The 12,742-nt window shown below is 40.7% G+C and overlaps 1 protein-coding gene across 2 annotated transcripts in view; it reads right to left on the minus strand.

The window, feature by feature from the left end:
- LOC5505025 (neurogenic locus notch homolog protein 1) overlaps window positions 1–12,742 on the minus strand; it is an 18,625-nt gene continuing 5,883 nt past the window's right edge. Inside the window, exons 7-19 of one of the 2 annotated variants that reach the window (XM_048733987.1) lie at window positions 12,120–12,227; window positions 11,528–11,683; window positions 10,451–10,546; window positions 9,766–9,882; window positions 9,340–9,456; window positions 8,805–8,915; window positions 8,090–8,215; window positions 7,253–7,372; window positions 6,355–6,468; window positions 5,933–6,052; window positions 4,537–4,635; window positions 4,278–4,388; window positions 1–1,357 (exon numbers count right to left, since the gene is read on the minus strand). In XM_048733987.1, the coding sequence (XP_048589944.1) occupies window positions 525–1,357; window positions 4,278–4,388; window positions 4,537–4,635; window positions 5,933–6,052; window positions 6,355–6,468; window positions 7,253–7,372; window positions 8,090–8,215; window positions 8,805–8,915; window positions 9,340–9,456; window positions 9,766–9,882; window positions 10,451–10,546; window positions 11,528–11,683; window positions 12,120–12,227 (2,228 nt within the window). In that variant the 3' untranslated portion in view covers window positions 1–524. Of the gene's footprint in view, window positions 1,358–1,667; window positions 2,987–4,277; window positions 4,389–4,536; window positions 4,636–5,932; window positions 6,053–6,354; window positions 6,469–7,252; window positions 7,373–8,089; window positions 8,216–8,804; window positions 8,916–9,339; window positions 9,457–9,765; window positions 9,883–10,450; window positions 10,547–11,527; window positions 11,684–12,119; window positions 12,228–12,742 lie in introns of those variants that run through there. The other variant, XM_048733988.1, reaches the window with a different exon arrangement.

The raw sequence follows: 12,742 nt of genomic DNA on the forward strand, positions 1-12,742 counted from the left end.
TTTGGTCACTAAATATTTAACCTTTAATAAAATCGAACTGCTTAACCAACATGGCCAAGTCACAAAAACAATTTTTGTGAGAAAGATATGGGCATATACACTTTACACTTATTGTACATTTATCGTATTATGCGTTACCTTATGCCGTTAAAAACCTAAAGGAAGAACGGGAACGTTTATATATAGCTTTAGAAGCTTTTAAACTGTACAATGATGCTGTTAATCTTTAACATGACTTAGAGTTTCTATAGTTCCGTTTGCTTTGCCTAAAGGCGACCTGGCATTCATATGATTTTGTCTTCTAAATCCTTGTGCAAACGGGCCAACATCAATATAATTTTTGGACGCAACGGCACTGTCACTGAGGGTATACAAACAACATCTCCATGTATAACATTAGCCAGCATTACGAATTATGGTGTGCAACTATTAAAGCAAAGCTGTTTCATCCGTCCATTCGAGCCAATGCTACTTTCTTTGGTCGTTGTTTGTGCGGACGTGCAAAACGTGCACGGACATGTATCCTAAGAACTTCTTTCTCTGCTTCTACCCATCACCCGGTTGTAAAAAGACGGGTACCGGTGGTCTTCCGGGAGCCGCCTGGCGAAGGGATTAGTGTACCCGTAATAACTGTTGGAACTAGCTGGGAAAGATGCCGGGTATGGGTGATAGTAATAGTAAATAGGAGAGTAATATGGACTAGGCGCCGGTACCGGGGAATTAGCCAGTGGGGAGTATGCTGCTGGCGAATTTGATTCCGATAACCTAAACATGGAGGGTCCGGTTAGCGGTGAATAAGGCACCGGGTAATTTGATACCGGGGAATATGATGCTCGGGCCCGGTCATACTGGACTTCGTCATTGTACGCGGAAACAGGCGATGGGGCCCCTGAGGGAATAGGTGCCGGAGCCCCCGAAGGAATTGGTGCCGGGGCCCCTGAAGGAATAGGTGCTGGGGCCCCTGAAGGAATAGGTGCTGGGGCCCCTGAAGGAATTGGTGCCGGGGAACCTGAAGGAATGGGTGCCGGGGAACCTGAAGGAATTGGTGCCGGGGCCCCTGAAGGAATAGGTGCCGGGGCTCCCGTGGGGATAGGTGCCGGGGCTCCCGTGGGAACAGGTGGTGTGGGTGTGGCCGCAGGTGCCGTCGTGATGGGAAGAGGGGGTGTTGGTGGGTCTGTCGCGGGTGTAGGTACTGAGGTTGTAGGAGGGTTCGTCGGTGGGTCGGTAGGGCTGTCAGTGATGGTTGTCGGTGCGGGGGGTGTTGGGTGTGTCGTGTGGGGTGTCGGGCGGAAGCCCTCCTCTTCTTCCTCTTCGGATTCCTCGTTTCCTCCGTCTACAATGCCGTATGCCGTCACACCTGCCGAGGCACGTAAGAAGGCCAATGTCAGTCAACAAACAATGTCACGGTCAGTAACGTAAGGTCACGGTCAGTCAACTGACAATATCGTGGTCAGTGACGTGAGGTCACGGTCAGTCATACAACAATGTCACGATCAGTAACGTTAGGTCACGGTCAGTCAAATGACAATGTTACGGTCGGTAACGTAAGGTCACAGTCAGTAACGTTAGAGCGTGTCACTGCCAGTCACGTGTTACCGCTTTGCTAATAAAAAATACCTTGGGCCTGATTATATTTCTACAAAATACACGAAAATGCTGATAAATCATGCGATTATTAGATAAGGCTATTTATCATCTTTATTCTTGTAAATATTTGGTACAATAAGCAGCGGCCAGTCTTAAGGCCGATTTAGACAACACAATTTAGTCGTATGCGACCTGTCTACGACAGGTCTTGGCCCTGAATTACACACTAAGACTCTGGTAGTCGGGCATCGTAGCGGAGTCTTAGGCTGATTTATACTGTACGACTCGTGTTGAAGAAGTGCCGCATACTAAATCGTGCTGTCTAAATAAGCCTTTGAGACTGCCATTTTCCATCTGCACTGACAACCGCTTATGAAATAGGAGCACAAAACGATTACAGGTCTTGTAACACAGTATTTTCTCGGTAGCTACTGCTACATGCATGCCTTGCGGGCCTGTTTTTGTAATTCGTATGCCAGAAAACTACATGCCTATTGCCTGCCAATTTTTTTTACTTTTATGCCAAAAAATTTACAACCTGGGTCGAGAAAGATGGAGCTACAGATCACAATAAATATAAGTAGTATATCAACTATGCCTATTATAGGCGTATATAAACGTATGAGCCTTGTTATAGATTCATATCAACTGTGCCTTTCTTGATATAAATACATAATTTTACAGTTGTAATTTTACAATAAAAATAACCATTAACGCAAGCACATCTCATCAAAGTGTTGACAGCAATGTCAATCTTTGGTGTCCCTTAGAGTTTATTTATTATTTTTTCTTGAAAAAGGAACGACATGGGCGCTCGCACTCTTATCTTCGACATAACGACATAAGAGAAAAAAACATGTTTTTTCTCTTATGTTATTATGTCCATGTCGTTATGTCGGGCTAAACATAGTGCGCGCGCCCATGTCGTTATGTTGTTATGTTGCTAGTGTGCACTAGGCATAAGATAGATGTAATCAGTTTTCGGTCAACGAATATAATCGTAGCAACCTATATTGTGTCTTGAAATTGACAATTTCACCAGCTCTTCATCTCATTCTTTTTCTTTCTCTTTCATTCTCTTTTTTTTTCATTCCGATGTAACTTCTCTTGTAATACGGGTACATCCCGTAGTTTTGTGGGGATGCTGTTAACACATCCATGTACGCTTGTGGGGGTGACGGAGGTGCAGGGCGCGCGAAGGCTGCTGAAGGTATAACATGGTAGATGGCGGCTGTTGGGAGGGAGAGTGGTGCAGGTGGCTGATGGCGCGGACGGTAAGCTCGGCGAGAGTCGGCACTATCTCCCGTGTAAGGGTAGGGCGGGGGAGAAGGAATAGCGTGGTATGCAGCAGCCGGTTGTGGTGGAGATTTTGAAGACTGAGGGTTGCTTCCTTCCGGAGCTACTCGTAAGGTCAGATTTTTATATTTAAATTAGATTGGAGAAGACTAAAAACTAGAATCCCCCCCCCCCCCTCAAAATTGATATGCAAACTTTTTTCAATTGGTAGGATAAGAAAGACTATATACGCGCGCAAGAGAAAATACTAGATGGTCTGCATAGGCGTGGTGGGATCAGAAAAATAAATCAACACAAAGTTTAGTGGTACGTTTAACCCCCTGTGAAGTAGTTTCGAAAGTGTTTTGTGCATAGATTTTTCATAAAACATACCATTTTAACCTCAAATACAATACACCAAAAATGGTATTCGAAGCCTAATTTTCGTCATTAATAAGACTTCTTCAGGGCAGGTATTGTATTTATTCTTCTGTTTCACGAACACGACTATTTGGACTTTTTTGTATTTATCCATTTTAAGCTTGTGTATATTTATTTCCCTGACATCTTTTTTAAAACCTTTGCGTTAAATATTAAAACATTAAACCGATAACATTTTCCTGTAAAGCCTATTGGAAGTCTCGGTGAAAAATGGGCAGCCAAGAATTGGGTGTGTGACTGGGAAATTTTAGTATATATAGACCAACAAGACAACGCATACAAACATACAAGCAAACACGGTACAGAACAAGGTATATGCCGTTACCAGTAAAGCCAAGTGTTCCAAGTGTTTCGTGTTTGTTCTAGTGAGCCTTTTATTTAATGTTGTATCTTTTTATTTTCCAATGTCACATTCCAGGACAATATTACAGTTACTTCATCATGTACTGGAAGAGGCGTAGGGCTTTACTTTTACTTTTTATTTTGGCAATTTAATTTGGTACTGTAATTATTTACAACATATTTCAATTTTATGAATTATACTTATTTTGATTTTTATTTAAAGCACGCTAAACAAAGCTTGACAAAGCAGAGCGTAAAACCATTACATTTACAGCACAAGCGTTTATACACCCCACCCCCCCCCCCCCCCCCGCAAGCATCTCTTGTGTTCAAAAAAAGCCCTGTGCTTTTATGTACCAGAAAAAAAATGGGTACGAAAAAAAGAGAAGAAGTAGGGCTAGATGAAAAGTGATCATCTGCCTTCTCCCCCTAAAACCCCAGTTTTCTTTTTTTTGGAATTTGGGCCCCCACAGAAAGCCCACATACTGAAAAACTGATTCGATCGAACCGAGAACACGACAAGAGACGCTAACGGAGTAGGCTCTTTACACACTACAAGCCTAAAATGTAATATATTCTATAATGTCTACCGTCTGTAATACAGTCTCATTTGATGAGTGGTCATGACTTACGCGAGCAGTAGTTTCCAGTCATGGTGTAACCAGGGATACACTGACATGAGCCATGCGGTGAACACGTGGAGTATATGGGACACGTGGTCGGGCACACCCTGGTCGTATGAGCTAAAAATATTACAATACAGAATACTTCATTGACACGAGCCATGAGGTAAACACGTGGTTGTACACGCCCTGACATGCGCTTCTAGATAAGAATATGTTACTTCATGAACGGACTAGGAGGTTGACACTCTAACAACAATCTGCTTACCTTTCATACACTCGTACCCAGTCCCTATGTAGCCTGCTCGGCATTTGCAGTGACCGTGTATACAAACAGCCTGTACGTGACACTTGGCGCATTTGTCAACTAAAGATTCATAGAAAAATGATTCAATAACTTGAAAAATGTCAAAATACTTATAAATAATCACTAGTCATGTTTACAGAAAGACCGAAACATACAATCAAAATTCAAACATATTCTTGAGTGTTTTTTAATACACAAGCGTTATTAATTTTTAATTCAGCAAGACACCTCATTTTATCACTTATTGAAAATATTGTTCAAATAATGATTGAGACACCAAAAAGTACAAAAGAAGAACGCGCACAAAAACAACGTTCACGCGCATCAGAGACTTTGTGCTCGCGCATAGACAAACAGAGAAAAATGTGCGCATATTTCTATTCATGTACAGTTTAACGTGAATTAAATTTTCATTGTCGTAAATAGCCACCATCAAGCATTGTACAATAATATGTAGTAGAAATATTGTGAAGCTGTTTTCTTTACAAAACTGCAAAAAGTTTTTTTATCATCCGTTTACCGTTTAACGTTTTACCGTTTATCCGTTCATCCGTTTCCGTTTTACCCTTTATCCGTTTTTATTTATCCGAGTGACGACATTGTTTGCGTATGCCAAAACAAGCGCACGCGTGCTTTTTTGTATGCGCAGACAAGGATGCGCACCAGCAATACTAGGCACCAACCTATATAGGGTAGGGCAATCTTGATATTTAGCTACACTGAATTTTTAAACATTTTCTAAGTAAACATGTTTCGGACTAGTGTGAGCGCAGCTTCAGATGTGCTATCGATCTAGACGCAGCATTAGGTTTTTACGCACGACGAATAAATACTCACTCTCACAAATGCGCTCTGGTTATGGCGCGTCACAGCCATAATCATAGCTACCGGTTAAGTGTGGACGCGGCATTAGATGTTTCCACACGACGAAAAAATACTCACTCGCACAATGCGCTCCGCTATAACGCGCGTCACAGCCATAATCATAGCTACCGGTTAAGTGTGGACGCAGCATTAGATGTTTCCACACGACGAAAAAATACTCACTCGCACAATGCGCTCCGCTATAATGCGCGTCACAGCAATAATTATATCTACCGGTCAAGTGTGGACGCGGCATCAGATGTTTCCACACGACGAAAAAATACTCACTCGCACAATGCGCTCCGCTATAATGCGCGTCACAGCAATAATTATATCTACCGGTCAAGTGTGGACGCGGCATCAGATGTTTCCACACGACGAATAAATACTCTCAAAATGCGCTCCGGTATACCGCGCATCACGGCCATAATTATAGCTACCGGTCAAGTGTGGACGCGGCTTTTGATGTTTCCACAGACGAATAAATACTCACTCTCACAATGCGCTCCGGTATACCGCGCGTCACAGTGACAATCATAGCTACCGCTGACCGGTTTACATGAGCCACCGTTTAAACATGGATTTGGGTGACATGGATCTTTAACCTTCGTAGCTACAGGAATAAAGAAAAAGATAGGTTAGTTAATTGAACAAGTTACCGGGTTTTCTAAGACGCCATATGTGGGCATTTAAAAAAATAACTTTTTTGCCTTGTGTGGCATTGCAAAGCGAGTTTGTAGTATCCAGAAAAATATTTCTGGAATGATTCCAAGACTTTTTGGTTGTGAAACTCAAGGCTCTTATTCTGGCATCTCGGTTCTATAATGAACTATAGTTCATCAAATACAATTTGAATCTTACAGTTTTTATTTTTTCGTCTCGGTTCCTAATGCAATAATACAATGTGAAACTTACGGCTCTTATTTTCGCATCTCGGTCCCGAGAATCCAGGCTGACACAAGCATGAAGGACCGTCCACACGTGGCTGACATATCCCGTTATTTTTGCAATAGTCTGGGGTACAGACCGCTAGGGGTGCAAAAAAAGGCAAGTAGTTTATATTCAGTTTAAGTTAATTATGCATATTCCCTTCCGACAAGTAAAGCATAGTATTCGTACAATAGTCCAATTAGACACCGTCTTCTTTTCGTACTCTATCACAAAGTTTTTCTGCCACAACTACCGATCACCTATATGCCTTTTATTTGCTTGGAGATATCACTGTTATTTGTGTTAATCATCAGATAAACAAGTATTTTTGTCTCGAACTACCTAACCATCTTTAAATGATGTTATGTTGATTACAAGCATATTGAAGCTTTAAACTGAATTACAGACAGTGCGTCATATTACTAAAATACTCAGTATATATCAAGTTTAAAAGCAAGTTTAGGGGCTTTCTAGTTATAACATAAAGGATCTTAGGCCATATTTATGAATAACAGACGATTTCAGACTGTCTACCAGGTTGGTTATCAGATTTTGATTGTCTAATAGACAAATTGCATATACCTATTTCAATAAACGTTGTCAGTGCAAATGGCGAATGGCAATTGGCAGTTCAAAGACTAATCGCTGCTTATAGGTATAATCATTTTTAAGAATAAAGATGGTAAGTAATATAATCTAAGAAATTATCCATATTTTCCTACATTCAGTAGAATTTGACGAGTTCCATGGTATTTTTTGATTGAAAAACCTGCATTTGGCAATGCACTGACAACATATTTTGAAATAGATGTATATCATTTTCGCATTGTTCTTCTCCGTATCCCCCTTGCACGCGCATCATCAACATAACCCTGATACTCACGCTTTTCGCAGTTAGTTCCAGTAAATCCGAGCGGGCACGAGCACGCGTAGGTCGTTGGGCCTGTGTCAGTACATGTGCCGCCATTCTTACACGGGCTGGACGAACATGGGGTAGAAGTGCCTGGAAATAAAACACATATAAACTCATCCTTTGCGAAATATAGCTCTTAAATCTGGATAACTCTTTGCACATATTACCTTTAAATACAAACCCACACAAATTTTTATCCTATGAAGAAACTTCCGTGTCGAAAGCGCTTTACGTTCATAGCATTGCGCGTTTGATTAGAAAACTTCTTGCACAGGCTTGCAAAAGGAGGAGCTACAAGCCTATTCCGACTGCTAAACAAAACACTTTGACAATTTGTCATACGAGACTTTGTTATACAATGGGATACTTGGGTCTAACGGAATTTTTAGTGGTAATTTGTTCTTCTAGGGTATTTTTTTTAGGACAGCAGTTTTAGATGTGCATGTTTTTTTAGGGGGTATCTTTCGAATTTCCCGACGAGCAACCCTATCACATTTATCCTGAAGAACCCCAGGGACCTCGCAACATGTATGAAATGATAAAAGCTCTACCCGCCATTTTTACAATTTAGCACAATACCGAGTGTGAGAAAGAATCTGTCTCAATAGGCCGATTTTTTTGACAGCTGTTACTATATTTTTAACTGAATTTGAAAAATGACGTAAAAAGATTGATTTTGTTTATAGTTGATTACTTCGATATTTTTTCACATAAGTTGCCTCCTTTATGAAGTAAGGTGTGTATGACTATGGCTCTTTAAGTTTAAGGAAAGCAAGGTTATCTGAATAGTCGAATACCGATACTTACGACCCTCCTTGCAGCCTGTTTCTGTCTTAGTCATTGATCCGTCACATCTACACTCGCCCTCGGCATCACAGACCTGGCCCATCTCAGGAGGCACGGCCGCCTTGTTGCCCTTAGGGCAACTACACTCTGTAAACAGACCAGAAAAGACAATTAACGCTAATATAAACCCCTAGCACAACTACCCTCTGTAAAACGACCAGTAAAGATGAGTTACACAAACCCCCTTAGTAAAGCTACACTCTGTAAATAGACCATCGTTGAACAAGATACACTTTATAAACAGAAGAGATAGGATACACTAAGCTTCTACGAAAGCTACAGACTATTAACAGACCAGTAAAGATAAGTTACACAAAACTCCCAGAACAACTACCCTCTGTAAAAGGACCAATGAATATGAGCTACACTAAACCCCTAGAACAACTAAACTATGTAAACAGACCAGTAAAGTTACTTTACACAAAGCCTCTAGGCCAGCTACCATATATGAGTTACAATAAGTCCCTACCTAGTGCAGATACAATCAGATAAAGGGCAGCTACACTCTTTAAACGACCCTTAGATAAGTTCTACTAAGCCCCTATATACCCCTTGCAGAACAGTAAAGATGACCTCTGTAAAGAGACCAGTAAAGGTAAATTACACAAAGCCCCTATTGTAGATACACTCTATAAGCAGACCTGTGACGACAACTTGCAGGCCTAGAGTGACTCACCTCTACAAGTTACCCCTGTCCACTTGCCCTTGCACCGGCACACCGCTTTACCCTTGTCGTTCATGCACGTGCCGCCATTTTGACACGGGTTAGAAGTACATGGGTCAATAGCTGCAACATAAAAACATGGTTATAAAGGAGCACTTGCACGCTTGTAGCGAGACAATTTAATAAAACATGAAATGTTTTATAAGACAACGTACGTTACTTCAGTTTACCTCATCCAAGTGCAATAAATTAACATCTGGAAAGGAACCTATTTTCTGCGAATTGGATTATACGCGAAGGATTTAGTTGGTTTATTTATGCAGTTTCTATATTGAGAAAATGTTCAGCCTGCCGAAACCTAAAGGAAATACTCTTGGCCAATCACCCTCCGCTCGATGTTAGGAGGTGTTCGAACCACCATTTTTTCTGAGAGATCAAATGTCATTTCATAAACCTGGATGCTTATTGTGATTATTCCACACGGTTTTGTAACTGTTTTGTAAAATCACTCTAAAAAAGTGAGAAAAGGACGGACGGGCATACTAACGTAGTTCGCAGTTGGCTCCTGTGTAGCTATTTTCGCAAATGCAGCGAGTTGTACCATCCTGTGCTTCGACGCATTTCCCGCCATTTTGGCAGGGGTTAGGGAGACAGGCATCTTTGACTAGAAGAAACAAATTAAAATACTCTCCTTAGTTTTAATGAAATAACACAACTATAATGGATAATTGAAAGAGATCACACTCTTTTATGTCTTCACAGAAAGTCCGAAAAACGAAGTCACAATTCTTACTATGTTTAGCGCAGTTAGGCCAAGTAATTTGTAAAGGAAGTTCAACATTGTACGAGAGAAGAACTTTATCACTTTAACTATGTCCCTCAATTTTCGGGAATTAGTACCGATATTTAGGATCTCTCAGGGGGAGTATATATTTCTTGAATCACTGCTAGAATTACTTTGCATTGTACCCACTTTCGCAATGTTTTCCTGTTGTCCCCTCCGGGCACTTGCAGTCATATTCACCACCTTGGAGCTCAGCGCACACGCCATTGTTCTTGCAAGGGTTCGGGTGACACGGATGAGGCACACCTACATCGAAAACAAAAACAGACGTTAAGAAGAGGGGAAACTTATAAGGGCTCTGCCAGTAGTTATTTTGTCATCCTAGCCGATATAGATTTACCAGAAAGAATCCATTTGCATCAGCATTTCCAAGTCCGGTTTTACGACTGAACTTGATCAAAGAAAAAAAATTTTTGGATGATTATTTTTATCTGTGAATAATGCAATTAAAAAGAAAAGGCTGATTTAACTCCATAAACGCTTCTGTTTGTCATTTTGTCGACGTTTTTTAATCTGTCAGGTTCTAGTTGCATTTGGAATAACGTCTTAATCGAGGGATTACTGTTAGTAGATGCTTCAATAAAAAATTAAAAAGGATCAGAATTCAACTAATGATGGATCATATGCATAAATTGATCGTAAGGTAAAAAATGAAAAAAAAACGAAATTTATTAAAAGTCTTTTTTACTCACATAACTTAGCCAATCAACGGTTGCTTAGCGTGACTGTGTATTGTACATAGGCATAAGGTAAGGTAAGGTCGCTAGGTAAGGTTACTTCCTGTTAATATAAGAACACGCGCCTTAGTACTTACGCTTGCAGGAGAATCCATCGCCGAAGTATCCCTCGATGCAGACACACGTGTTGTTGAGACACTTAGCGTTAGGGTCACATCGCTTACAGATGTCCACTGTGAAAGTTTAAATCCATCTTAGATTCAGAACTTTACTTCCCTTACAGCAAGCCTTCTTTTTGACTTTGAAGAATGTGTAGTTCCAGAAAATATCCATACCCCCCCATAACCCCCAAGGAGGGGGTTGGAAGTACGAACCCCCACCCCTCTGGACTTTGGCAATTTTTCAACCCCCTGGAAAAAAATAAATACAGTAACTGTTAAGGAAAAAGGGCATCCCCCCCATCCCCTCTGGAAATTCCTGGGCGTTTGCTCCACTGTGACAGCGTAAATCAAAATAAGGATTGAGTACTTACGTTACAGCTAGCACCCTAAGACTTTCTTGAATACGTAGTTTTATTTATGGACTAGACCTTATACACCTACTTCAAATAAGGTATCGTAAACCCGCAGTGGGTCACGTGTAATGTAAGAATGGCTGAATTGTTTTGATACTCATGAAGGTGCAACCTATTTAAAGTAGGTGTAAATCGGGAAGATAAATAGCTAAAATTTATTTTTCGATTTATACTCGGAAGTAAAAATTTGTGCTTTTTTTTAATTTAAACTTAGAAAACAAAGACTGCATTAAAAAAAATACTGTCCACTCAAGAATCACCTACGCAACAAAATAACTGATTCTTCGCTATCAGCAATAAAATGTACTATTTATTTTCCTACGAAGTCTCTCTATGCAAACATTGCCTCATTTTGCATAACACGGCGTATACGATATACGTATATCAGTTAACGGCTGTGGGATTTTCTAAGTGACCCTGGGGCGAATCCGCGGGAAACCTTGGATATTCTAAATCGTTAGGGTCTGGGCCGCTTTTTCAAGATGGCAAAAAACGTAATACTGTATACATTTCTAAGGCGAAAAAAGGGAAAAGTTTAATATGACTCCCAAATATGGTATGTAATGTCCTAACAAGGAATTAGGCGAGCAAGTTTTTGAAACAAGATTTATTGACTGATACGTCGTGCAAGCTTACTTACTTTCGCAATTCGGCCCCATAAACCCTTGCTGGCAGAGACATAAGTAGTGCAGGTAGCCATGGCTGTCCCAGTTATCGGGATACGCGCTGAAACCGCTGTACGAGTCAATGCAGACGCCGTTGTTCTGGCAGGGCCGAGTGAAACATGGATGGGGGACTGTAGACGAATGGAAGCAATGATGTCAAACTAATCCTTCAACCAAGGCTCTTTGGGGGCAGGCGTAAATAGCCATGGATCTTTACGTCTAATAATTTATTATTAATCCACATACGACTGACAGAAGTGACAGTGAGTACAGTCGAAATACCTCATTAAACATTTATATAATTCATACGACACTCTTAAATCGCGGGCTCTGGTTGGACAAGGGTCCATGTGTACGCAACTCGGCTGCGTCACGTTGTTTTTTATCTTGACATGCTGTGACTTCATATATTAGAAGACATGAGACTCACGCAAAATGAGATCTATTTATTAAATATGGTCTATTTAGTTTAATTGGAGGGAGCCGTGGACGGACTAATTTTTACGCTTTAAAGTCGCTTCGTCCACTTTCCCGAGAAACTGTTTACTGCAGTCTCATTATACTTACTTTCACACTGATAGCCCTTGTACAACGGGGGACAAACGCACTTAAAATGCCCAGACTCCACTTCGCATCGTCCACCGTGATGACATGGGTTAGGATGACAGACATGCACTGAAACAAAAAAAAAAAGGATCAGCTTGTAATAATAGAGCTGTTAAAGAGTACCTCTAAGCCGCCTTTTTTCATTCTTGCAAAGTAATGGAGAATCTTATTGTGATATTTTCGATTGATTTTGGTAACTGAAGTATAAAACTTTGTTTTTAGATGGATATTTCCCATCACATTTAATGTGTCTTCCAATGTGTAATGAATGTAGCAATGGCTCTATTAAATGCGATAATATTGGCAGCGACAAGTACCTTTTAGGGCTTGTATCTTGAGCCGGCTGCATGTTTTTCCAGGTTACCGATTATTTTTACCGCCAATTTCAAGTATACAGTAATTTCTTATTATGTCGCATTTTAAGATATTGTAACTCGGATTCTAACTTTTGAATTATTGCAAAACAGGCAATAAAAATGCAGAAACTCCAGCCTGCCAAACAAACTCCCAACTGATAAAGCCTCGCTTTCACGCTCAAATGACATAGGCCCCGTATCTGGAAAAAGTTCCATTCTATGACGTCA

This window comes from Nematostella vectensis, chromosome 11 (genome assembly GCF_932526225.1).
Source record: "Nematostella vectensis chromosome 11, jaNemVect1.1, whole genome shotgun sequence".
NCBI classification, from domain to species: domain Eukaryota; kingdom Metazoa; phylum Cnidaria; class Anthozoa; order Actiniaria; family Edwardsiidae; genus Nematostella; species Nematostella vectensis.